Source organism: Xiphophorus maculatus, chromosome 7 (assembly GCF_002775205.1).
Source record: "Xiphophorus maculatus strain JP 163 A chromosome 7, X_maculatus-5.0-male, whole genome shotgun sequence".
NCBI lineage: Eukaryota > Metazoa > Chordata > Actinopteri > Cyprinodontiformes > Poeciliidae > Xiphophorus > Xiphophorus maculatus.
Genome location: NC_036449.1, coordinates 15349157 through 15374456, shown reverse-complemented (window position 1 = coordinate 15374456; position 25300 = coordinate 15349157). Strand labels below are relative to the sequence as shown.

The following is a 25300-nucleotide window of genomic DNA, read 5'->3' as shown; positions in this document are numbered from 1 at the left end:
AAGATCTCTGCTGAAAGCCATGTTTGTGGTGTAAAACATCAGAAGTGGAGGACTGTTATTCCTGACATTTATGGCTTAATGTTATCTGAAAATTTTGCAATTACTGACTGAGCTATATGTATTTTAATTAATTATCTCTTTCAATGACACAGTGAGTTTATTGGAGAAGATGGAAGTGAAAAGTTCTGGAACTTTGTTGACACTGTAAAGGAACTCACTGTTTACAAGCAAGGAGGTTTGTGTTCTAAACGTTTTTCCTTAAAAGTCGACATCATTGCAACAGATTTAGGATTCAGCCATTTATCTTGACTATTTTATTTTATTCTTTTTTAGAATCCGTGCGCTCATATTACAACTTGATCATCAAAAAGGCAGCTCAGTTTCTCACACATCTTCAAGTGAACCTCCTCAGATTTGCTCTGGCCATGCGGTCCTATTCACCAGCTGTCCATGCATCTCAACAGGTAAGGATTGCTTTAGAATATCACAGTTATTGCTGATGTCCATTTTACATTGTGTTTTTTCATTGTGATTTCATTTTTGTTTTGATTTTTAAGCCAACCCATAAGTGCTTTCATTTAACTGCAACTAAGCCTTTTTTCAATCAAGTTCAAAGCTAGGCTAGGTATGACAGAAAACAGTATTCATTCCTGGTGAAAGGTGGTACCAAGACACTTTAGCTCAGGGGTCTCAAACTCAATTTACCCGGGGGCCGCTGGAGGTAGAGTCTGGGTGAGGCTGGGCCGCATTCACACACACGGTCTCCTCAGCCGAACTTTTCTGATTGCCTATTACCGTATTTGGCCGTAGTCAGGCGCTGTAACAGCCGTAATTGTGTAGTGTCTCTTTAAGATACTCTAGTATTGCTAATGATGTCAGAAGTATGCGCCACGGCTTCTCTGTAGAGAGCGTGGGAGAAACGTGCTAGACGGACATGTTAGCTCCCTAACTTTTTAGTAATGTTACGGGTTGTTTGGACGCTGCTCAATTTTCATCTCTGATAATATAGCAGCCGTTCAACCGGGCTTTGTAAGGTTGGTGAAGAGCGTATTTATTAAAGGACAACACTGTGGAATTCCCAGTACCAGTGTGGTTGTGAGTTTTTGACCGTCCTGACGAATCTGCCGCCTCCTCTCCTCCCTTAAACACAGCGCCTAACCTTAATTACGTTACACTGATCAGCAACTTCCGGGTCTAGACTGGATGCTGAAGCACGTGAAGCGGGAGCGGCCGCGGAAATTGCGCATGTACCGCATGCAAATAATGACAAATAGAAAATGCAAATAGGCCCGGCCGATGTCCCACCCCCAAGAGCAATATACTCCACCGTGATTGGTAAGTTCGTTCAGCTCCGCACACAACACTGAAAAGTGCCAATTATATCAAACTCGCAGGCCGCACTAACATTAAACTTTCATATTAAGGCGGGGGCCACAAACTATCGTCCCGAGGGCTGCAGTTGGCCTGCGGGCCGCGAGTTTGAGACCCCTGCTTTAGCTGCAGACATTGGAATATTGTTTTTGTCCTCAGTTTAAAGCCAATAAAAATTTCCAAAAAATACATATACAGTGAACAGAAAACAAATGAGGACACTCTGCGAGGTGTAGTATAAACTAAACATGAACAAAAAAACCCTCTAGAACATTCTAGAACATCTAATGAAAAATGCAGTTTCTGGTGACAAAGGAATTAGGGCACCCACACATTTGTTTCCAAAATTACACACAGGCATATCAGTTTAGGTGCACAGGATAAAAATATTGTTACTCAGCATTTTTAAGGAGGTTTGGCTTGTTTAAATCCCAGACTTCTCATCTGTTCTGCTTCAGACTGTTGAAGTGAGAATGAACACTATGCTGAGATCAAAAAGAGCTTTCTGACTCCTCCAGAAGAAAGACAGTTGCTGCTTGTGAGTGTGTGGAGGGATTCAAAGTGGATTTGAAATCTGGTATTTCACAGTACAGAAAATAGTCACTAAACTGCCAAAATTCCCATGTCTGGCAATATAAAGCACCACAAAAGCAGACTCCAGTATGTTGTAAGAAGTTTCAAAAAACTCCTACAATGTAATCTGAGAAGTTACAGTAGTCCCTGACCACTCTTTATTGAAAGTGCATGCCTGTATGATCAATAGAGGCTGGACAACTTTGACATTTATGGGATATAAACAAGGAAGAAACATTTCCTTTTTGAGAACAGCATGGAGGCCAGATTTAATGATGCTAGAGAGAACAAGAGAGAACAAAGACCTGGATTCAGTAAGGATGTTCCTTGAACAGAGGAATATAAAACTGGATTATTTAGACACCAACGCTGAGGAGATGTTTGACATAAGCCATATGCAGCATCCCAGGAGAAGACTATGCCAACTGTGATGCTCAGAGCTGGAAGTGCCATGGTTTGGTGGTGCTGCATGAGGACTTGACTGCTTCCCTATCATAGGATTGATTTAAGATGTATCAGAAGATGATTGAGGGAAACACAAGGCCACATTTGAAAAAAGAAAGCCGGAGCAGAATTGGGCCTTTAGATTTCACAATAACCTAAAATATACCAGAATACTAAATCCTAGTCCATGTCAAAGCCCAGATTTTGGTCTTAGTGAGATGCTGTGGGGTGAACTGAAACAGATGGTACATTCAAGAAACTCTGAAAACACTTCACAGCTGAAAGTGAGAAGAGGAGCAAAACTTTCCTCAGACTGATGTCAGAGATAGTAGATAGCTACAAGAAGTATCTCACTGAAGTTATTTTAGCTAAATCAAGTATGAATATCGATTAAAGCGTAAAGAAAAAAATACTGATATGTGAACATTTCCTTTAGATGAAGTAAATATTTATTAAGTGCACATCCCCTCCAAAACCCAAATTATCCCCAACAAAAAACTAAGACTAAAACACATTTACTTATTTAAGTTGGGGCACCACAGTTGAGAGCAGAAAACTCACAGCACCTTCCTTTGTTATTTAAAAATCAACCTGGCTTTAAGGGGTAGATCAGTACAGAGAAGAGAAAAGAAACATGCTGTCCAGTTCTTAAAATTATGCTACATGTAAGAAATGTCAGCTGGATTGTGAGAGTTTTAAGCAGTAAGAAAAGAGCATTTGAATAGAGTTATGTTTCCATTTATTCTATCCGGCATGTATTTTATTTATCATCTCAATTTTGTGAATTGAGATGTTTATCCTTCACTGCATAATGATTAAAAAACGTTTAGCATTTTACCTAAGTAGGAGAAATATAATGTAATGGGTAACTCTGTGAAAATCTATGAAAAATAAAGAGAGCTCTTGAAGCAGTTGCTCTAGCTTTTGGATATTCTTCAGTTTCGTTGTGGTTATTGAGAACAATATTAGGCAAATTCTTTAGGTGTTCATTGACGGTGTAGTTATTCAGAGATTGGTATTGTAGGAAACACAATGTGGAATAAAATGAAGTTTGTTTCATACTTGCTGTAAAGATTTTTGTTGAAGAATTATGGAAAGAGAAGCTCTTATTTAACAATTTCTTATACTTTTCTTTTGGATATATAACGTTTTAATTGCCAAGGCTAATCTTTGTTGTGTTTTGAACAGATAGCCAGTGATGAGCCTCCGCCTGAGGCTTGTCCTTCCTTTGTCTCGATTCATGGTCAACATAGCTGCAGCACCAAGGACATCAAGAAGCTCCTTAAGGAGGCAGCAGGCAGGTACCGTGGACTGCAGCTGTTTTTGATGATAAAATGAATTAAGTATAGAATATAAACCAACTCTTTTTATTTTCCTGAGGGTTGCTCTGACTCAGAAATCTTTTTTTCCCCAACTTTCTGAAATGTTTGCAGGCCAAAACCATACTTGTATAAGAATGATCACACATATCCAGCTGTCAATAAAACTGATATGCCTATTGTGATCCTCTATGCTGAAATCGGAACCAAGAAGTTTAACTTGTTTCATAAGGTGCTGTCGGAGAAGGCACAAGAAGGCAAGCTTATGTATGTTTTGCGGCATTTTGTAGCGGTGAGTAGTTGGATCAATTTTTTTCTACTTTTCTTGACTCAAGATTGGGTATAGGCAGAAATATTAGTTATTGTCCATGACCAATGGACCAACATTCAAGACAAATTAACAAAGACTATTTTCCTAATAGTATTATTTAGAAGGATAAAGTGGTTTTTATGCTTCACTTGCTGCTTGAACTGTGAAATAATTCATTCAGCTGTAGTTTTTTTTTTTTTTTGCACAAGTACAGTTTATTATTTGCTTTTTGTAACAATTTGTAACATTAAATGTACTAATCTTCAGTTTTCATTAGTTGGAGAGTAGTTAAGAGCAGCTGTCATCATTCTGCTTGTATATTTAATATGCTTGCATGCAAATAAAGCTAAATGTCCATGTTTGTGTCTTTTTTCCCCTAAAGTGCTTAAACCTGGTCTGTTTAAACAGCCACTTATTGTACATGATTCTCACATAACATTAACAATGTCCTGTTTTAGCTGCTTGTTTTCGCTAAGAAATACTAATTCAGTAATTAACAGGCTAATTACAATTTTGTCTTTGTATTATTGGGTGAATATTGTGATGGTGATATTAGATGCGATAAGCGCACCTTTCTGACATTAAAAATCTTGACTTAAGCCCACCTGAATATATCATTTATTGCAATGCAATGGAATATTTTTTGACACTTGAAATATGATATGCATCAGGTTCTTTATTTCAAAAAACCATATGTAGCACTACTATTGCACACATGAATATTGCAATGATTTTAATAAATCACACAGAAGTTTATTTTATTCATACATCAAAGAATGCACTAAAGTTGTTTATCTTTAGGCCACTTGTGATTGACAATGTTGCCAGTGACCTTTCAGTACCATTTCTAAAATGCTAATTTGACAAGAAATCAGTCAGAGATATAAGATGGTCAATTTGAAGACTAAAGCGCATACATACATAAAAGTACATAAAACCTTTAGCACCTTTTGGAGGAAAATAATACATATGTAATATATGTTTCTTCTAAATACTATTTGGTTGTGAGATTAAAACAAAATTTAGTTTTTAGATTTTAGAATATCAAATACCATTAAACTTAAAAATAAAAAGTAAAGCACAGCAATTGAGGTTATGTGCAACAATAACAACAAAAAGTATCAAGTCATAACTGGCAAGATACTGTGTCTTTACATTTATATGTTCATGTTACTTTTTTAGGAGCAGATATAAATTTAACATCACTCTGCATGTTGACAATTAACCTTCTAAATGAAATATTGCCAAAGTGCAGCCTGGGGGCTTTATTAGTCCTTGGAATAATTTTGTTTGACCCTCAACCACTGTTCAAGAATGGCATAATTTTTTGTAAATTTATTTAATGCTTTCAAAGTTGGAAATGTTGGGTATGATTCATGGTTGTTTTTCTATTAGCCATGTATTTTTGCTTTCATTTTAATTGTGTAGAAAATTGGATTACAAATATTAAGTGACTTTTGCTCAAATACAGACTGCAGCACATTCATTCATTAAATTTGATCTCTAGATCAGAATTGACTTAGAACAAATATTTTTAACCAACAAGATGAAAAGTAGTTTAGTTAAAAAAAAATTTTTTGAACTTTTTTAAATAAAGCAAATGTGTTTTAGATCTATAATATTTTACAGGATCTTTGTTTGATTATATTTATTGCATGTTTTGTTTATAGGATGAAAACAGTCAGTAGATCTTTTTTTTTTTTAGTTCTGGCCTGCAAGTAGTTTCATCTTTACAGTTTTGCCCCACTTGTCAAAAAAATTGGGCACCACTGGGGGAAGCTATAATTTTGATGTAATTGTGTATTTTGGCAGGTCTACAAAGCAGCCCTTGTGGCAGCTTTTTCAGTGTTGAAAAGTCACAATAATTTGAAAGAAAAATGTACAAACAAACCAATATGTTTCCTTTGCTTCAACTGCTTCAGAAACCAAAACCTCAAAAGGTGCTTTTATCAGGATATGGTGTTGAGTTGGCCATCAAAAGCACAGAATACAAAGCTGTGGATGACACCAAAGTTAAAGGTGAGTTAGCGTCTTATCATGCAGTGTGTACTGGATCCTGCTGTCTATGCTAATTTTGGATGTACCTGACATTTTGTAGATTCAAAGACGGTTATAAATGCTGAGGATGATGAGAATGATGAAGTACAAGGTTTCTTATTTGGAACATTAAGGTAAGTCACAAAACTGTATCATTAGCAGCACTAAATGTTGTTTAATCAGCTAAATGTTTTGTTGTTTTTGCTGGATGTGGTTTGGTTATAATAACTACAGTTACTGTCAGAAATAATAAACACCTCCATTTATTTTAATAATGCATCAAATATGTGTTTTTTTTCAAAAAGTAAGTTTTTGATATGGTGCTCTGTACAATATGAATGGAGGATGTACTTTTCTAAAGTAGTAATTTTTTTAAGATTTTTTTTTTTTTCAATTACTCAACTTCAATTTAGTATTGGAGTTGGGTGATTTTGAGTTGTTTTTAAATCTATCTCCCAATGTCCATGGTCTAAAGTGACGGTAAAACATAGTAAAATCTTAGGACATCAATATCATCCCTTATTTGCTTCTGACATGACCTTCCAGCGAGGCAGTGATCCCAAGCACACTTCCAATTAAGTGAGAAATTCTGAAATGTCCTAGAGTGGTCTTGTGCTTACTAGATTTAAATTGATTGAAAATGTTAGGTGAGATTAAAGGGATCCAGTTACAGCATAGAAACCATAAACATCACTGACTCTGACGCTTTTAATGTGAAGAAGGCAAAGACTCATATCGAGAGGTCGAAGAAGCTTCTCAGCACATAAAACTGTTTAAAAGTTATAAAAAAAGATGCTTGGCAATGCAATGAAACGTCTACTTAACAAATAAGCATGTGTGGAATTGTTTAAAATATTAAATACATTTTTAATATCCATATATCTGGTATGTTTAATATTTCATCTTTGAAATGTATAACCCTTATCTTTCATCAACATCGATGTCATTTGATATGAGGGGTGCTTTGCTCAATCTTCCTTTGCCTGGCTTTAGAACATCTCACCCTGAACTCCAGGAGCAACTTGGCGAACTTCGAAAACATCTGCTGGAAAGTACCAACGACATGGCCCCTCTCAAAGTGTGGGAGATGCAAGGTGATTGGCAGAAGTGTTTTTATGGATCTGTTATTGGTTTCAGTTATCATACACTGGAAACACTCAATAAAATGGTAACAAACACTATTGACACAATGAAAATTATTAGGAAGCCATAATTATTCTTACTGTTTCTAAAACAATTCATTAATGAAATATTGATTATTGCGGCTGTAATGACAATTATTGTTCATTGTTACTTGTTTGAATACATTGTTTTATTCTTTTTTTGCCATTTTCTCCAGATTTAAGTTTTCAGGCTGCTGCTAGAATCATGTCTGTGCCAAAGTTCGACGCTTTAAAGGTCATGCGAGACCTCAGTCAAAACTTTCCAAGCAGAGCAAGGTAAGAAAATTTGTTTTGTTTCTTCCTTTGTCTGGTTGACTAGCAGGGGTATTGGTATTGTTCCAAAATCCATATCCCATCCTTGTTCTCTGTTACATATTGCTAATCTAAGCACTATCGATGCTTGTTAAAGTGCAGATGAAATATTTCAGATATAAACCTTTTTTATTTCTTCATCATTACCTTCTGTCTCCTTCTTGGGACATATAAATATACATTGTTCTCTTATACAGAGATCTAATCAGCTTTTCTTGATGTATGCGTGTTTTGGCTCAGGCAGCTTGTAAAAACAGCAGAAGTTGCTGAGTAAGAGTTGGGTGTTTACTGGCAGTGTGCTGCAAAGGCACCAACTTGAGGGCCCACAGGTTTTTGGAGATTAAAACTGGCATTTTACAGCTGGCTGGGGATGTGTTAAAAGCTGATGGTGACTGTACATGTTTTACTGTTCCCACAGATCACTGACAAGAGTGGCCGTAAAACAGGAAATGAGAAAAGAAATTGAGAAGAACCAAAAGGTGTGAAATCATAAGCAGTGTTTCTGCATGAGAATGCAGGTGGTTTCCTTGATAACATCTGTCTGTCATGCACAGAATTTTATTGAACAAGCTTTTATTCTGTAATTTAACTTCTTATTGTTATTCTCTTTAAAGGCCTTGTTTACATTTTTCTTCTTTTCTTCATGTATTTATATCTTTCCACATATTTTTCTTCTTAAAAGATCAGTTTTAAAGATCTTGTATCTCCTGTACACTGGACTAAAATTGCACCACAAAAGTAAAAATCTACCTTTGGAGAGTCTTAAAAAGGTCCTCTGGATGTTTTTTCTTTGGTGAAATCATTGTGATATATCTGCCCAGGTAGCATGACAGGTGACCTGCACAGAGCTTCATTGATCAGTTATTGGGAAATTTGAAGTAGAAGTGGCCGCACTGTCATTGCACCAAAGCTGCATTCTCATCACAATGACATAGGACCGGCAGCGTACCAAGAAATTTATTGTAATGCTATTGGCAGTGCCTCAGCTGTGCACATCAGAAAGACCCAAACTGACAAAAAAACATTAAGTCATAGGGATGCTGTGATGAAAGATTTCAGTGGTTTCAAAACTTTGGTAAATATCAATACCGATAACCATCCCATACCTTCTCTACAGGAAGGCTGAAACTGACGATGGAGGTGAATAAACCTCCCATGTTTGTAGGGAGATTTCACATTCTGTGCACATACACATTGTATAAGGATACATGGGAAAGAGCAAGCTGGAAAAGAAGTGTTGAAAAACCTTTTTGGGTAGTATGATTCCAATTGATTTCTATTCAAATTTATTTAATCAAGGACAGCACATTAAACAGTGTGGCATGTGCAAAACAGAGCAACTTGTTGTTTTGTGTGTAGGTTTTCTAGCCACAGGCTAATTTGCAAATCCAGTCATTGGTTGGACCTTTGTTAAAAGACAGATAAATTAAAAATTCCTGTCACACACACAGAATCCTTCGCTGAATTTCTGCCACTATGAACAAGAAAAACATGAAAATGTACATTAGAGAAAGCTAATTAGTCCATTAGAGCCTTGATTTCCTCCACACTGGAATCTGGCTTCCCAGATTTGCATAAACACAGCTGTGTTTGAGCAGTCTTAAAAGTCCTGGAGACTGGAATATTTTGACTCCACTGTGAAGGGAACATTATTAAAAGGTTTGGCTTCTGACTGATGAATAAAATTCTCCTTTGATTGCAGATTTTTATTGAGTGAGACAAGACATAAAACAATCTTATATTTAAAAGGAGCCGTTATCCTGTCTAAAGGCCGTTTAGTGGAAGGCTAAACTCAAACCCAGTCCTTGGTGAGACTGTTGGAAGTTAACTTTTAAAACCAATAATGCCAAGAAACTTTTTTTAATCTACCAGTTTATTCACTCGATTTAACAAATATACTCACAAACACATTTTTATACATTGTTTTCTGTGAAAAGGGAGGAGGAAGAAGAAGAATTTTGCCCAAATCTTTCCTTTTATTAAACTCACAGTAAAATAGCACTTCAACTTTGCTTTACAGCATCTTGGTGAGACAATGGGCATCCAGCCAGGAGATGGGGAGCTCTTTATAAATGGACTACACGTTGATCTAGATGTTCACAACCCTTTCAGGTAAAACATGGACAGTCTAACTCTACAACAAGCTTCAAACTCTATACAAATCCACTAGCAAAGTAAAACAAAAAAAACAACTAACCACCATTTTTTTATGTTTTCAGTATATTAGACATCCTCAGAGGAGAGGCCAAGGTTTTAGAGGGGCTTCATAACTTGGGCATTAAGGGAGAACATCAGGCCAAGCTGCTTAGGTTACTTGTGAACACAGTGGATGACAGCTACGCCTTAGATATCCGACATCCAGCTATAATGGTGAGTCCTGTCCAGGATAATAATTCTTCTGGCTCGTCACCTGTCTTGTCAGATCAACTCTAAAGGTGCTCTTTTCCTCATGGTCTTAGATCGGGGTGTGAATTAGATTTGTCATGAGAATACTTCAGCTCAAAAGGCCGTCTGAAACTTTTGTAACTTGGAAGGAAACCAAGAAAAGTCTCTCAAAAATATATTCTTTCTAAAATTGCTTCCTCTGTCTGCTTTATGTTCTGTGAAAGAAAGATAAACCTTTTCTACATTTAATCAATGTTTTTGTTGGCACTTGAATTTGTAGAGTTCTGTCACTGAAAACTTGATAGTGTTATTCAGTCTCATTCAGAAATACTTTATTGATCCTAAAGGGAAATTAAATGTTCAAAGAGTTGTTGTTGCTGCTGTGGGCAGAAAGGATCTTCTGTAGCAGTCTGCATTGCAGCAATTCTGAAGAAGCTTCTGACTGAGGACTTAATTCTTGTCTTTAGTATTTAAAATTTTAAATAATTAATCTATTTCTACTGAATAAAATGCCGGAGTCGCTTATTAAATTGTATATGCCTAATTACAGATACAAAAATAAGCACAATAATTCAGTATATGAGAGTGAAATTGTTTCTTTGTGGGTACTAAGTAGATGTAGGTTGGATGAAATGCCACCATCTGGGTATGAATTGGATATTTGATTGATTAAAAATGGAATTGATCTGAAGCCCTTTGAAACACTGGAGGTTTTGTTTAAAAACAAGCTTTGTATTTATATGTTTTCCAGTGGATGAATGACATTGAAAATGACCAGATGTACCGCAGCTGGCCAGCAAGTGTGCAGGAACTTCTCAGAGCCACCTTTCCTGGCGTCATCCGACAGATCAGACGTAATTTCTTTAACCTGGTGAGAACTAAGTGAATTATGTTTTTCGGATGTTTCTTTGTACAAAATTTCAATTAACACAGATGGACGCAATGCAAGGAAATAAATTTCAACTTTAAGTTGATATTAAATTGCCTCAGAGTGATCTGTTTTCAGTTTATCGTTTCTTTTTGTTAAAGTTGATGCCTGTGTTGTTAGGTTCTGTTTTTAGATCCACTGCAGGAAGAAACTGTTGAGCTGGTGAAGCTAGCAGAGCTTTTCTACAAGCATAAAATCCCCCTGAGGTTAGTGCTGTCGTTCCTCACATTTCTCCACATTTTTATGTGGTCTGCTCTCAGCATTTTATAATCTTTGCCAGGTAGTGATTCTCATCTCACCTGCAAATTGAATACTTGTTTTGTCCCCTGCTCCTATAGAATTGGATTTGTGTTTGTTGTCAACACCAAAGATGAGATTGATGGCTTCTCAGACGCAGGAGTGGGATTTTACCGGCTGTTGAATTACATCACAGACGAGTATGATTTATCCCAAGCTGTGACGTCTATAGTCTCAGTAAGTATATCAAACATATAAATCTCGTATTTTAGGAAGTGTTTCCTGCCAGCTCATATCTACCTGTTTCTCTGAGGTTTATTGCTTTATTGTGCTTTGTCTTATCCTATAGTTCTGAAGCATTTTTGACAAGATCAGTAAACGTGGTTTTACCTTGGCTATTAGCTCTTTTAGAGAGGGTTAGAAATTATTGACAGTGGGAGACATCCAAGGACATTGACAGTTAGGTCTGAACTGCTTTAACACCACTTACAGATGTACAACAAAGTAGATGTGGGGGAAACATTATCTGCTGACACAATATCTGCGTACCTGAAGAAGAAATACCCAAAAGCCAATCAAGAACGGATTCTGGGATCAGATTCTGAATATGATTACAAACGAAAGGTAGGAGACAAATTTGAAATGATAAAACAGTTGGTAGATTCAATCCATAATTAATGAATGGCAACAGTCAGGAATTCAGTAAACATTTTCTTTGCCCCCAGGATGGTGCTCTCTTCTACAGGAAGAGTGGGCTGGGTGCCTTGCCTCTGGCATTATTTAATGGAGTTCCTCTGAACCCAGACGAGATGGACCCAGAAGAACTGGAGACCATAATCCTACAGCGCATAATGGACACCACTGCTGCCTTTCAGAGAGCAGTCTTTATGGTATGACTCACTCTTGATATTCAGTATATAAAACCTTTACATATCATGAAGTAGTACTTTTAGAGTAATGAGTAAACACAAAGAGTCTTAAGAAAATGCATTTAAGTAGCACTTGTAAAAGACATGATTCATTCCAAATTGATTATAAAAGATTCATCGCTCACTTTTATCAAAAAACTTAGGCAGATTTTTGCACTTTAAATTCATTGAAGGTATTTATAAGAGTTGCTTGGCAACATAACACAGAAAAAAAATTACATCCCTGAAATAACAAATGCTTTGATGAAGACTGATTTTTACCTTTGTAGCAATGTTTGTAGGTGATCCTATATTGAGCAGACCTTACATATTAAGTTCAGCTTTTTATGATGCATCAGGTCATTTTTGATCTCATGATAAATTTTTTTTGTCCCCAATAAAAACACAAGTTTGGATTTTGAGCCTATTGGATTTCTTGCCTAGTGTACTTTTTTCATTAGATTTAAGGGCAGATGAACAACACTGCAGCGAAATTTCATTAAAACAAAGAGAACAAAATGTATGGTGTTTAAATCAGATTTCTACCTTTCATTCAGTAAAATAATTTGGAAATCAAAAATGGTACCACTAGACCTGGGTAATATAATTAATTTTAAGCATCATTGCTTTATTAATGTGTGCAATATAACAAAGGGCAGCTTGGATTCCTTATCTGGTCGGTTTTGTATTAAGTGCTATGCATTCAATTTCTGCATGTTGGTAATATTTATGGACTGATGGAAAAACCTCTACAGCTTTCAATGCAAAGCCCTGGTGTGTATTGTTCAGCCAAATGCTGCAGCCTGTAAGGATGAAAAAAAAAGAAATGAGTGAGCCAATTAAGTTTTCTAAAACAACAAGCAGTTAATATTTTATTGCATATTTTATAGCTTACAAGTAGTACTTAAACGCACTATGATGGCCGGTCTGCATGTGTTTCCACAAAAAGCTGTGCAGAAGCACAGACAAGAATGAACTAGTCTTAAAACGATAAAGCCCAGTATCAAACAAGCACTGATTTGCATGGTTGTTTTAAGCTTTGACTTGGATGTGAGTTTTACAAAAAAAGAGAAACATTTATTTGTCAAAACAAATGTGTTTATATATTTGCACCTAGAAGCTTCCCTTGTTTTTTTTGTAAGACTATCACATTACAAATCCTGGCAATTTGCAGACAAATATTATTCTTGATCTTCCCACATTGTTACATAAACATCAGTTTATGTTTGCGTTACGGGTATGAAACATGTAACAAACACTTCATAAACTACACAGATTTTTTTAATCAGCATTTTTTTCCCGTAATCTTCATAGGGTCAGTTAACAGAAAGCTCAGATGTGGTGGATCATCTAATGGAGCAGGCTAATGTGGTTCCCAGGATGAATCCGCTCATTTTAAACACTGACCGAAAATACCTCGACTTGACTGGGACGCCAGGTAAATCGTACTCCTCAGTTAACATCATCTAGTATCAGCTCACTGCCTGTATTTCTGTCATGTCAGGATTCATTTCTTTTGTTTGCAGTTGTAGATGATTGGGAGGACACAACTATGTTTTCATACTTGGAGTCTAAAGACAAAACTGCTGTGATCTCTAAAAGGATGAAGTATTTCACAAATGGTGGTAAGCAATGGGATTAGTTTTCTTCTTTCAGCACACTATTTTTTTTTAGCCAAATGCAGTTCCCTGCAGCTGGACATAAAGATTGCACTATGCAGTACAAGCTAGCCATTCTGATGTAGTATTTGCAGCAGTGATTAAACCACTGAACCAGACTGTTTGGTATGAAACCAGTGCTTTTCACATTGTTGCCATTGTATGTGTATATAGACCTGGGACACGTTTGAGAGATTGTTTCTCCTTAGGCTACGATACATGAAGTAAAGCTGGAGCAGGTCACTGTAGATATCTTGAATATCTGTAAACTCAACCATAAGTAACATCTTAACAAAATGAGTGTACACTGCTTTAAGGGTGTATGAAAAACAATAACTGATCTTTGTTGAAACAGACAGGTTGAAAACTCTTTGCTCCTTTAAATGGCATTCGGTCAGCTGTCTAAATGCACCTCAGAGCTTTCTGCTGCTCTGGCTCAGTGTCGCTTCAGCGAGGGTGTGGAAGCTGATTGCTTTTCTTCTTCTGTGGACTGGGAGACAAGCTTAAAACCCACTTTCTGACTGTGTGGCTGCAATCAATAGAACTCTGAAGGTGGCTCAATAGTCTTATAAATTGCGCAACATTTCCCAATACATTGAGTATTCTTGCTCCTGGAAATCAGACTGATTACTTAGTTTAATATTTATTACAGGTTGGTTTAACCAACATTCATTCTGGACTCGAGGGTCGCGATCTTATTATTTTAGCCTGGACTTCAATCTTTAAAGGGTTTTATCAGGATTTTGTATTTAGCTTTTTATTTATGTCTCTATCTTTTTTTTTTAAAGAATTTTAACCAGGTGAAGCTAGATCTATGCCACTTGAGGAGTTCTGGGTAGATCATATTTACAGACTTTTTTTCATCTTAAAAGCATAATATACAGTATATTTGTATAGTTTTGGCTTAATTTCCTCTATAAGTATGTTCTTCTTCCAAAAAATTTTATGTTTCTGAGTCTGTACAATCCACTTAACAATTAATCAGTTACTAAGTTAGTTGACGATTATGTCAGTAATCATTTCATCACAATTAATCCAATTAATTGTTTCAGCCCTACATCATAGAATGTTTGTTTATATCATGAAACTGGCTGAATCGAACCAAATCGTCTTCTGACTGATAAAAAGTTATTACAGTGTGATGCTAGAGCTTTGTAGAAAGTCAAATGTCTTTGGAATAATGTTTTTTTTGTTGCTTTTTTCAATTTAGATGAGGATGGGACGACTGCTGTAACCATGTGGGTAGTTGCAGATTTTGAGAAGGTTTCAGGGCGAAAGTTGTTGCTTAATGCTTTGAAACATGTAGTAAGTATTGTTCACACCTTATTTATTTCAATATAATTTTGACAATCCTGCTTCTCTATAAATATTTTCATTTATTCTAACCTTTGAAGAACATTTACTATATATGTGGCAACAGCAACAAGTCTTGTTCATTTAAAATCAATGCTTTGCATGCAAACCAAAGAAATGGTATCAGTTTGGAATTTGATTAAACTACCGTAAAACCATTAAGAAAAAAAAGTTTTTTCTTTGTGTTCCTAAAAAAAAGTTAAAAACAGGTACATTTTAAATGATATATTTGTAGCTAATAATCCACAAAGTAAAAAAGATCAGAGAATTATTTGAAAAAACTCTCTCTCTTGCTGGTGCTTTGTCAGTGACATTTCTTGTCTCTGAATAGATGAGAATCTGCGAAATTAGTGTGAGTTATATCGCTGCTGTATGTGTGCGTGCAGAAGTCCAGTCCAGGCTTGCGTGTAGGGGTGATAGATAACCCCAGTGGAAAGCCCAGCGAAGATAACACTGTGCTGTACAGAGCTGTCTGGGCCTCTCTCCTCACCCAGAAGAATAAGGCTGCAGCAGAGTTTGCACAAAAACTCCTAAAAGAGGAGAGCAGCCTGCTCCTCCAGCAAGGGACTAAGGTGAAGGACTTGGGGATGCAGGTAAGTTTTGTTTTCACTAATTTTACATTTCAAATTAGGTCCTTTGGTTCAAACATTTGACCTTCCTGCAGCAATCTCGATGTAGTTACAATGAAACAGCATGTATTTTCTGCATGCATGCATAGTGTTTTTTTTTGTCATATCTATAATTTATTGCATTACTGCTGTATTTGTATTAATAACCTGTCATAGTTGTACTAAATATCAAAAAGGAAACGCTTAGTGAGAAATCTTGGGATATTCAGCCTTTGCAGTACATTAAATTACAAAGAAAGTTTAAAAAAGGCATTTTACACTGAAGCAAAGATTTATTTTGTACTGTAAGAAATATGTTACAGACAAAATGTTACACATGAATATCTTTATGATGTGAAGCATTCATTTGCTATGTATTATATTTCAAATAATATTTTATTGCATTAGGGATTACCTTATTAAGTCCTTTATACTGATCAAAGTCCTTTAAAATGTGCTGTGCACTATTTCTTAATCTGATTAAAGTTAATTAAATTAGAGCCATGTATATGCTTGAATTTTGTCCTTAGCTGGAGTTTGTACTTGACATTCTTAAATCACTGCTTCAACACACGGGCGACTCAATTAAAGAACTACCTTTTTTCCAACTAGCTGTCACCAAAAGCACCCATACGTTTACGACAGGCGTGCCCAAATCCAGTCGCTGAGAGCTACTGTCCTAGATCTCAGGGACTGATGTGTGTTGGATGCATCCCTTTTCCAACACACCAGAATCAAACGGCTGATTTCATTCATCAGAGCATCATAAATGCATTCAGTTCTGGAGATGCTGAAGTGTTTCAGCACTAGCAAACCAAGCAGTAAGGTCAACAAATTAGGAGTAAAGGAACATTTATATTTGAAGAAATTCTGTGAGTAAGCCCATCTGATCTGTTAAATCAAGTTTGAAGGGTGACTGGATGCCAGCTCCTAATGTGTTTACATCGGTAAGATGTGAAAGGGAGGTTGTGAAGCAGTTCAGTGTTAGATTATCATCAACACCACATAACAGCTACATTCTTGAATACAGCTACTGATGGTATTGCACATCTTAAGAAGAACTGATATCTGTTTGGACTTCTAACTGCATCTTAGGCTCTATGCTCTATGCTGTTCTCTGAGTTCTATATCAACAAGATCAAAGTTGATTCCCCTTGATAAAAGCAGATGCAACAAATATCTTTGTATCCGTCAGTGTAGCTATTGCAGTTTAGAAACGTGTTTGAGTCTGTTTATGTGAGTTTGTAGTCTGAATAAGCTGTTTTGGACACCCACCATTTCTTTATTTTGTTTCAGTTGTGATCTGAAATTATTGTTATCATGGGAAAAAAGTACTGTGATGAGACTCAGTGATCTTGTTATTGTGATAAACTAATTGATTATGTTTGTAATCCCTAAAGACTATATTGGTGATTGGTATTTTTAGGCTTACTGTTTTTTGACAGCTTATTTCATCTGAGCATCATAAATGCTGCATTTATATTTGAAAATATGGCTAAATCCATTATTATTTACTCACGTACTGTAATGCATTTGTAGAGAAAAAGACTTTTCAAATCCTTTTATTGTCACTTTTGTTACCACAATGAATAACACAAAGTGTTAACATACATTTTTGGTCTATATAACCCGTTAGTCATGAAAAGGAACACTTTTACAATCTCCTTTTCTAAAACCGGCTCTAGACTTTGTGAAGAATAGATCACTTTTTCATACCCATTTAAGTTTTGTCTTAGTGATTCTAGTTCACTTCAGGACTGTCTATTGTAATTTTCATTTTTATGATAGTGTTTGTAATTGAAATATATTTTGGACAATATTTAGTATGTTGTCTGGCCTGTTTTAACATTTAAAGCATAACAATGATAACAGGATTGTTTGATGTACCTGAAAATAAACTTTATTCCATCGAGTCATTATGCCGGATATTAGATCGTTGCCTCCAACATCGAGCTCATTGATTTAGAATAGTGTCTGCCAACATCCAGACAGTATTAAATATTTAAGTGACAATTTTTATAGATTTGTATAATGACAAAGTTGGATCTTAAACTTTATTAACTAATGAATATCTGTGTTCATGTTTTAAATGGGAAAATCTAATATAATTCAACATTTTAAAGACATTCAGAACTACAGAAATTAAATTATTTGTTAAAAGATTTTGAATACAGTTTGCCCCCTTGTTGTGGCTTTGAGTTATTAGGATAGAAGTTGCATTTGATTCCACTTGGATGTGTTTTTTATCATCTATCATGCAGGTGTTTAAAGGTAAAAACTAGAAAACATAATGGTAGGGTAAACACACATGCTGAGATTTTTCTTATACTTTTTTTTTTTCATTGATTCTAGTTCACAGTTTGAGAAAACTGTGATTGATGAGCCAATCTTCTACCTAACATCAGCCAACTGAATACCTTCAGGGCAGGCATGAGACTCCACACCCTGCAGATACCTAGACAAGTGGCCGGCTCGCTGTCAGTTCCACTTGAAGTGTCACAGGGCCATCAAAAGGAAGGCTCTACACGCTGCATCTTTAACTAAAAAGTGCTGGTGTATACCTGTTGTCCTGGGGCTGATGAATAACCAAGCTCCTGCGCACCCTTGTGTGAGCTACATATGTTCAGCCAGGCCTGACCATCACTCTGCTGCTATAAGCAGAGCTACAACCAAACACTTCAGTGTGCAGCAGGATCCACCCACACAGCAGTACACAGAGGCCGCTCCAATCAACAAATCCGTTGACACAGGAGCTCCCTTCTGTCCCGTCAGATTTAAGTCATACAGCAAATGCGTCAGCTGGGACTACTGTAGCAAACTTTCTTTCAATTATACAAGCCTTAAACTATAAGGAGACTATGGGGTGGAAATAGCAATGGAAAGATGGGTAGGAAGCAGCTTTGTGACTTGAGACCCAAAGCCAAGGGACACAAGTTTATTATTGGCTGCCAGACAGACTTGCTGACTGAATTGCGCTGACATTATTGGTATTTCACCTGATCTCCGGAGGACAGAAATGTTGGAGAAACTAATAACCTGACTCTACAACCCCCTCCACGCTCCCACACCCAATTTATTATGAACAAATATAACTGAGGTTTAATTAAGAGTTTCTGGTATTAATCACAAATTGATTTATCTCTTTTCTTTCTTTAATTTCTGACAGCTAGGTTGAAAATGTTTCCTTTTTCTGCTAGACTTGTTTGAAAATCCAGTAGTTGTGCAGATGCAAGTCATCAATGATGGATGAAATGATAATTATTATTTTTTGCCTCACATACATCATTCCTTTATACCAATGCATCACTCAGAATGGTATTTTGTTGACAAGCTGGAATGGAGGAGAAATGTCCTAAAGCTACTTTGTCGGATATTACAATTGTATCACAAATCTTGCTTTACCCTGCAAAGTCTTCCGACATTCAGAAACTACGCTCTGTTCCTGACATCCTAAACAAAGTTCTGTTCTTCTGCTGCAGGGAATGGACCTAGATGCCTTTGAGAAAAAGTTCAACACACTAGAGGTTGATTTTATCCGCAGTCAGCAAATGTTCTGTCAAGATGTCCTGAAGCTGCGTCCTGGACAGCAGGCTGTGATCAGCAACGGCAGAGTGAGTAGACTCTATGTTATCAGGTATGGTTAGAAATGTGAACATTAGTGACCTGGTATGAATTTGAGGCATCAGGATTTATTTATAACTTGTTTAAAAATGGCTCAACTGATTTTCATTTAATTGCTACTATACATTTTAAATGATTCCTTTGCTCGAATGTTAAGAAAAGCAATAATCAATGGAAGTGATCAGACCAACATCAAGTATATTCTAGGAGGAGTAAAGGAGAAAGAAATGTGTATTAAAACATTAAAGATAGATTAAATCTTTCATTTATCTCTTTTCTACAGTGACAAGGTTACAGATAAATTAATCAAATCTCTGCTCTTTAAAAATATATATGCTTCATCTGATCAAATGAGCAGCCCTTCTATGAGTCAATCTGTGAAACATTCAGATTTTTATTTAAAAATCACTTAAATAATTTTTTTATGGCTGTCCTTTAGGGGTGCACAGATCGTTTGTCCCCGATTTCATTAACTTTGCGCAATCAGCAGTCGGCCTTATCTTCCTTCGCAAGGAAAATCATCCACTGTCCTGAAGTGAGAGAGGACTGACTGACAGACCTGTCCACCATGTCTTGTCTAAGTCTCCCCATTGTTGCCAATTTAGCAATTTTTCTCTATACTTAGCACAACATACATCTGGCATGTCAGGCATTTTAAAGATTGGTGACTGGCCATAAACCTCCAATCAGTGCGCCCCTACAATCACGTTGTAGAACAATTGATTGCTGCAGTCAGCACAGTGACTCCACCCACACCCCATGTAGTGCACCAAGTGGTCAGGTGAGCACCATAAAGTCTGACTTGTGAAGAATCATTAGAAATGATCATAATAACCACTTATTTTAATAAATACATGTGAAGTTTTTTTTAATTAATAGATGTTGACTAATCAATGCAAACAAACAAATTTGCTCCAAAAAAGTGAATCACCACTAGCTTCCCCCGTTGTGCCCCTCTGCTCACCTCTCAGCGGCCCGATCCGTGCTTCAATCTCAATTGGCAGACACCTGTGTTTGAATGCAGCCACAAAGAGTCGAGGTGGAAAGGATAAAAATGAGAGACAGCGGGATGATGTTTGCACTTCGTTCATGCGTCACTCGCCTCGCACTCTGTCTCTCTCCCCTCCTGTCACCCTCTGCTCATACTCAGTGCGGTTGATGGCGCTTCATAGTTTCGCTGTTGCAGTGAGAGAACCCTCTGTAGTGATGGGAAGTTTGACTCTTGTAGTTCCAAAGCTGCTCCTAATTTATTATCATCTATAGCCTGATATTTTAGCTCAACCTTGTAAATGTGAATGCTTTGTGTGTTAATAGATCTTTTTGCATCTATGGATTTTATGAAAAACCTGATAGTTGCCTAATTTCATGCATTTGCTCTCTTATGAAAGCAGGAAATCTCACTTTTGCATAATATTTTGATATTTTTTATACATTTTTTATATTTATTAAATACAAAAGCAAATGAACAAAACTCTGCAAAACAAATCTACCAGACAGAATCATAACAGAAACAGAACCGGACTCTGTAGCCAAACTATGTCCTCAGTGAAGGTTGGATTAAAAAAAAAAAAGGTGCTTTAGCACCATTGTGTTATGAACAGTCCTGAATGTGTCTCAGTAATTTACGTTTCATATCTATTTACATGTTTATTTTTTCCATTTTTATTAGTTTAAAACAGCATATTATTCTGGATAAAGCACAGGGTAAATGTTTCTCCTACTATTTACCAAATTGCAATGTCAGTTTTGCTGCTCTGCCAATAAATAATTTTTACTTCAAGGTTTTCATTGTCTTCATTTGGCACTGTCAAATCGGCAGGACACCTGTTAATTAAAGGTCACAGGTGGCCTTTATTGTATTCTGCATGTTCGCGTACAAAACTGATGAGGGGTGACAGACAACGATGACAGCCAGGCAAGAAGAGGCCAGCCTCTGAAGAAGTGGCTCTAATAATTAATATTATCTCATGTTTGTCCGCAACAGTAGTAGGGCTGGTCTCACAGACTAGAAAACAGTAAAAGCAGAGAGCACTACTGGATAACATAACTTTAAGTGGATATAACAGTCACAGCTACATTACATCTGACATCCCCTGGGCAAGGTTTAAGTGATACACACTGAGATAAGAATTGGAAAAATCATATTCTGACTGCATTATTTTTTCCATGTCAGATTCTCTGTCTGTTTGAAGAGCAGGAGGAATTCACTATGGAGGATTTCCACTTGCTTGAGAAGATTGGTTCAGCAGAGAAAGTCAAAGCCAAAGTAAAACAGATGGGGATGAAACCAAAGCAGTATGTTTGTAGTCATTTCAGTCTTGCCATCTAAATCAAAATGTAACTTTGTCTTCCTCACCAATGTCTTTAATAGAAATTTGTTCACCATTTTAGCTTTTTCACACCTACCTTTTTTATTTTTTTATTTTCAGAGATCTACCTCTCTCAACTCACACACTTTATAAATAATGGACCTCTTCTCCCTTAGAGCGAGTGACCTGGTCATGAAAGTTGATGCGCTGCTTTCTGCAGTCTCTAAAGGAGAGATCAGAAGAGATGTCAGTTTTAAAGACACCCAAAGGTATGCTTTATTTGTTTACCATTCTTACTTTTTTGAGAACATCCCACAGTGAAAATCAGAACATTGAAATTCCCTCCTCAGTGTGCTCCAGCTCTCACCACGTGAAAATGAGGTGTTCTACGATGTTGTGGCCATCATTGATCCCCTTACTAGAGAAGCACAAAAGATCTCCTCGCTCCTGATTGTAAGACACTCTCCAGTTTTGCTCCTTTTCTTTCAGTCAGCTAGAAAGCAACAGGCGGGCTGAGTAAAACAGCATGTACTAGCACAACACCTAGTAGAGTTGTAGTTTTTCTTCAACAACTGAACAAGTCTGATCTCTCACAATTGGACATTTTATAATTTCCTTTTTGGTTATATGAGCCAGAGCTTTTCTTTGGTGGATGCCTACTTTTCGAGCAACTTTTCTGCAATGTCTAAATTTGCGCTCTGCTTTTTTTCCTTTTTTTTTTAAAGCTGTTTTCCATATTTTGACCAGGAAAATGATTATAGCTGCCATGAGCTACAATCCTTGGACAGTTTTAACAGAAAAGTTGTGAAAATGATTATGTATACCGTTCAAGCTGAAGAATATTTGCTAACCTTCTACGATGATATTGGATATTTGATTTGACTGGTTGAACATCTGATATCACAAGCAATTTTAGATAAACTTGTTCATTTATTCAAATAGTTTAACTTATATCAAATATCTTGTTCATTTCTGAGGAATCAAACTTGCTCAGTAAACTAACATTTGTATATATTTTTTTAATGTTAAGCTTTGTGGAACCATATATAAAGACTATTTCCATTGATCTAGCTCACCGTTCTATTTTTAATCTCTCTGCTGCACACATGATTTTCTTTCTCCTTATTTCTGACTGGGCCTCTGTTTCTGTTTGAATGCTGCAGGTGCTTAGTCAAGTGGTCAATGTGAAACTGCAGGTGTTTATGAATTGCAGGGCCAAGTTGTCCGAGTTGCCCCTCAAGAGGTAAGCTCCAGCTCCAGCAGTAATTAAATTTTCCTGTTTGGCTTGTTTGTGTATCCTCTTGTTGCTGCAGTCTTAGCATTTCAGCTGCGCTTGATCCCTTTGTAAGAGAGTGCTACACAGATGCAATCTGCTTAATAACACCGCCTTATTGCTTTGGGCCCCCATGTGCATCTCTGAGCAAATTTCAAACATTCACTGTTGCAGTTCAAACCATGTAGGGGAGAGAGTTAAAATGATAGTCAAATGAAAACAGAAAATGATACATAGATTTTATTTTTCTCCCCATCAATATTTGGGCCCATGAGTGAATGTGGCTATTATATGATTTATTTATTTATTTTTATTGTGTAATAGGTTGAGTCATTTGCAGAGTTAGTCCACAGAAATCTCAGGGGATATAACTGAATTTCCTTGCTGAAGTTTTATTGATGGAAACAAGTCTTCGACCACAAATCATTCATGTCTCCACCATCCCTCTCCATAAACTTCCTCTCCCCTTGAGCGAGAAATGGCTGTAATTGACATAGATTGCAACTTGATACATTCGTGTGGGATAAATAAGCTGGATGTCTCCAGTTGAGCTGTTGTGTAAATGCTGCATTTCTACAAAATCACAGTGTTCTCAAATTCTTTAAAACTGGCTGCTAGTTTTGGCCTCATTGCCAGATTACAAATTACAATAATGGTTAGTTTACAGGGGGATCGAAGATCTTTTTTTTTTTCTTCCATTGTGACCTTTTTTCCATTTATTTTAATTTAACTAGGATTTTGTTTTAACAGGGGCTTGTTACTACTTTACTGCTTCATTTTATTTTTATAGCCACAAGCTTGGTGCTGTTAAAGTCCACCTGTGGTGATTCTGCTGCCAGTAGGAGTTCATGAATTCTGTTTCTGTATCAGTTGTTTAATTATCTTGACTGCTCTACCTCTTAACAGAAGAAGTAAAGTTTTGTTGATGTCTAGTCACAAATCACAACCAATACAATGAAGACAATATGTTTCCTGTGGTGAGCTGGATAAAAGCTTTTCTAACCATAAGTGTTCCCTCACCACTCTTTGGTGCTGCAGTTGTCACACTCATCTCACTCTGGAGAAGTAAACAAATCTGCTATTAAGGTGAAAAGCAACCATTTGAATATGGATCATGTTTATGCACCTGTTAGGCAATAGAAGCTTTAAGGTATAAACCAGTTAAGACTAGTAATATTTTTTTTTGTCTACACTGCCTTGAAAACATATACTCACTGAACCAACTGCTTCAATATATTTTATTCAGGTTTTATATGATAGGTCAAAAGAAGTAATAGATTATTGGGAAGTCTTTTTGCAATAATGTATAGCTTCCATTGAGTGCTTCTGATTCAATAATTATAGAAACACTGTTTGTTGTAATTAAAGCTATGAGTTGTTTAGGTTAACTATTTTCCATCCCTACACATAAACCTGCAGTTGCTTTTACATAAACTTTTCTTGTTCACATTTGTCGTTGGGTGAACAGCACAAGTGGTTAAAGCATTAGATCTCTCACCTTCAAACAAATGATGTAGACAGAGCTGCTACAACTGGTCCAATCTCTACTGTCCTGATGACTGTAACATGTTATAATCTTATATCTTGCAGTAGAGTGTAGTTTTGGTGTCTGAACAGTGTGGAAATACAATGATTCAAAAGTTTAAAGCTTTATATTATGTTATGATTTGCTTACTATGTTTGGTTTTCCTCACAGTTTTTACAGATTTGTTTTGGAGCCTGATGTGGCTTTCTTGGCCAACGACACGGCGTCTCCAGGGCCGGTAGCCCGCTTCATGGAGCTCCCAGAATCCCCCCTTCTTACTCTTAACATGATCACACCGGAGAGCTGGATGGTGCAGGCAGAGCACAGTCTCCACGACCTGGACAACATCCACTTGCAAGAGGTATAGAGGTGCTTAGTCATTGCTACACACTAATTTCTGCATGTGTGGGTAGAGCCAGAGTGCTTTTATTCTCTTCCCAAGGGTTTCGTTGCTTTGTAATTTATAGTCCTTTACAGGTTAATGGGCTTGTAGCAGCAGAATTTGAACTGGAGCACCTCTTACTGGAGGGCCACTGCTTTGACCTGTCAACTGGCCAGCCGCCTCGTGGACTACAGTTCACCCTGGGCATGAGTCAGGACCCGCTCATGTATGACACTATTGTCATGGCTAATCTGGTCAGCATACTTGTTAGGTTTTTTGCACTATGTTGGGAAGATCAAATATGATTCTGGCTGTTCAATTTGGAACGAGACTTTGACTAAAGTGAAGAAAACTTTGCAGGGGTATTTCCAGCTGAAGGCCAACCCAGGAGCCTGGATCCTAAGATTACGTAAAGGGAGATCAGAGGACATCTATCAGATTATCACGTGAGTATCCTAGTCATTGTTTACAAACACAAAATTAGGCAGTAATGGCTGTACAGCAGGTGTTTTCATAACTCAGATTCAAGGCTGGTTTTCAGCTGTCTCTCTTTTTCTTTCTGAAACCCATCTCTATGGAAACAT

General features: G+C 36.8%; 1 protein-coding gene across 3 annotated transcripts in view; it reads left to right on the top strand.

Moving 5' to 3' along the window:
• The window catches only part of uggt2 (UDP-glucose glycoprotein glucosyltransferase 2), a 44137-nt gene that overhangs the window by 1518 nt on the left and 17319 nt on the right, over positions 1–25300 (top strand). For all 3 annotated transcript variants that reach the window (XM_023336985.1, XM_023336984.1, XM_023336986.1), the window contains exons 3-30: positions 153–235; positions 334–464; positions 3577–3689; positions 3822–3999; positions 5940–6036; positions 6116–6188; positions 7048–7148; positions 7394–7493; positions 7948–8008; positions 9550–9641; positions 9749–9899; positions 10666–10785; positions 10963–11048; positions 11181–11316; positions 11572–11703; positions 11805–11969; positions 13302–13425; positions 13514–13612; positions 14856–14950; positions 15385–15591; positions 19086–19217; positions 21401–21522; positions 21713–21805; positions 21887–21989; positions 22700–22779; positions 24506–24695; positions 24812–24970; positions 25077–25162. In XM_023336985.1, the coding sequence (XP_023192753.1) occupies positions 153–235; positions 334–464; positions 3577–3689; positions 3822–3999; positions 5940–6036; positions 6116–6188; positions 7048–7148; positions 7394–7493; positions 7948–8008; positions 9550–9641; positions 9749–9899; positions 10666–10785; positions 10963–11048; positions 11181–11316; positions 11572–11703; positions 11805–11969; positions 13302–13425; positions 13514–13612; positions 14856–14950; positions 15385–15591; positions 19086–19217; positions 21401–21522; positions 21713–21805; positions 21887–21989; positions 22700–22779; positions 24506–24695; positions 24812–24970; positions 25077–25162 (3309 nt within the window). The remainder of the gene's footprint in view (positions 1–152; positions 236–333; positions 465–3576; positions 3690–3821; positions 4000–5939; positions 6037–6115; positions 6189–7047; positions 7149–7393; positions 7494–7947; positions 8009–9549; positions 9642–9748; positions 9900–10665; positions 10786–10962; positions 11049–11180; positions 11317–11571; positions 11704–11804; positions 11970–13301; positions 13426–13513; positions 13613–14855; positions 14951–15384; positions 15592–19085; positions 19218–21400; positions 21523–21712; positions 21806–21886; positions 21990–22699; positions 22780–24505; positions 24696–24811; positions 24971–25076; positions 25163–25300) is intronic.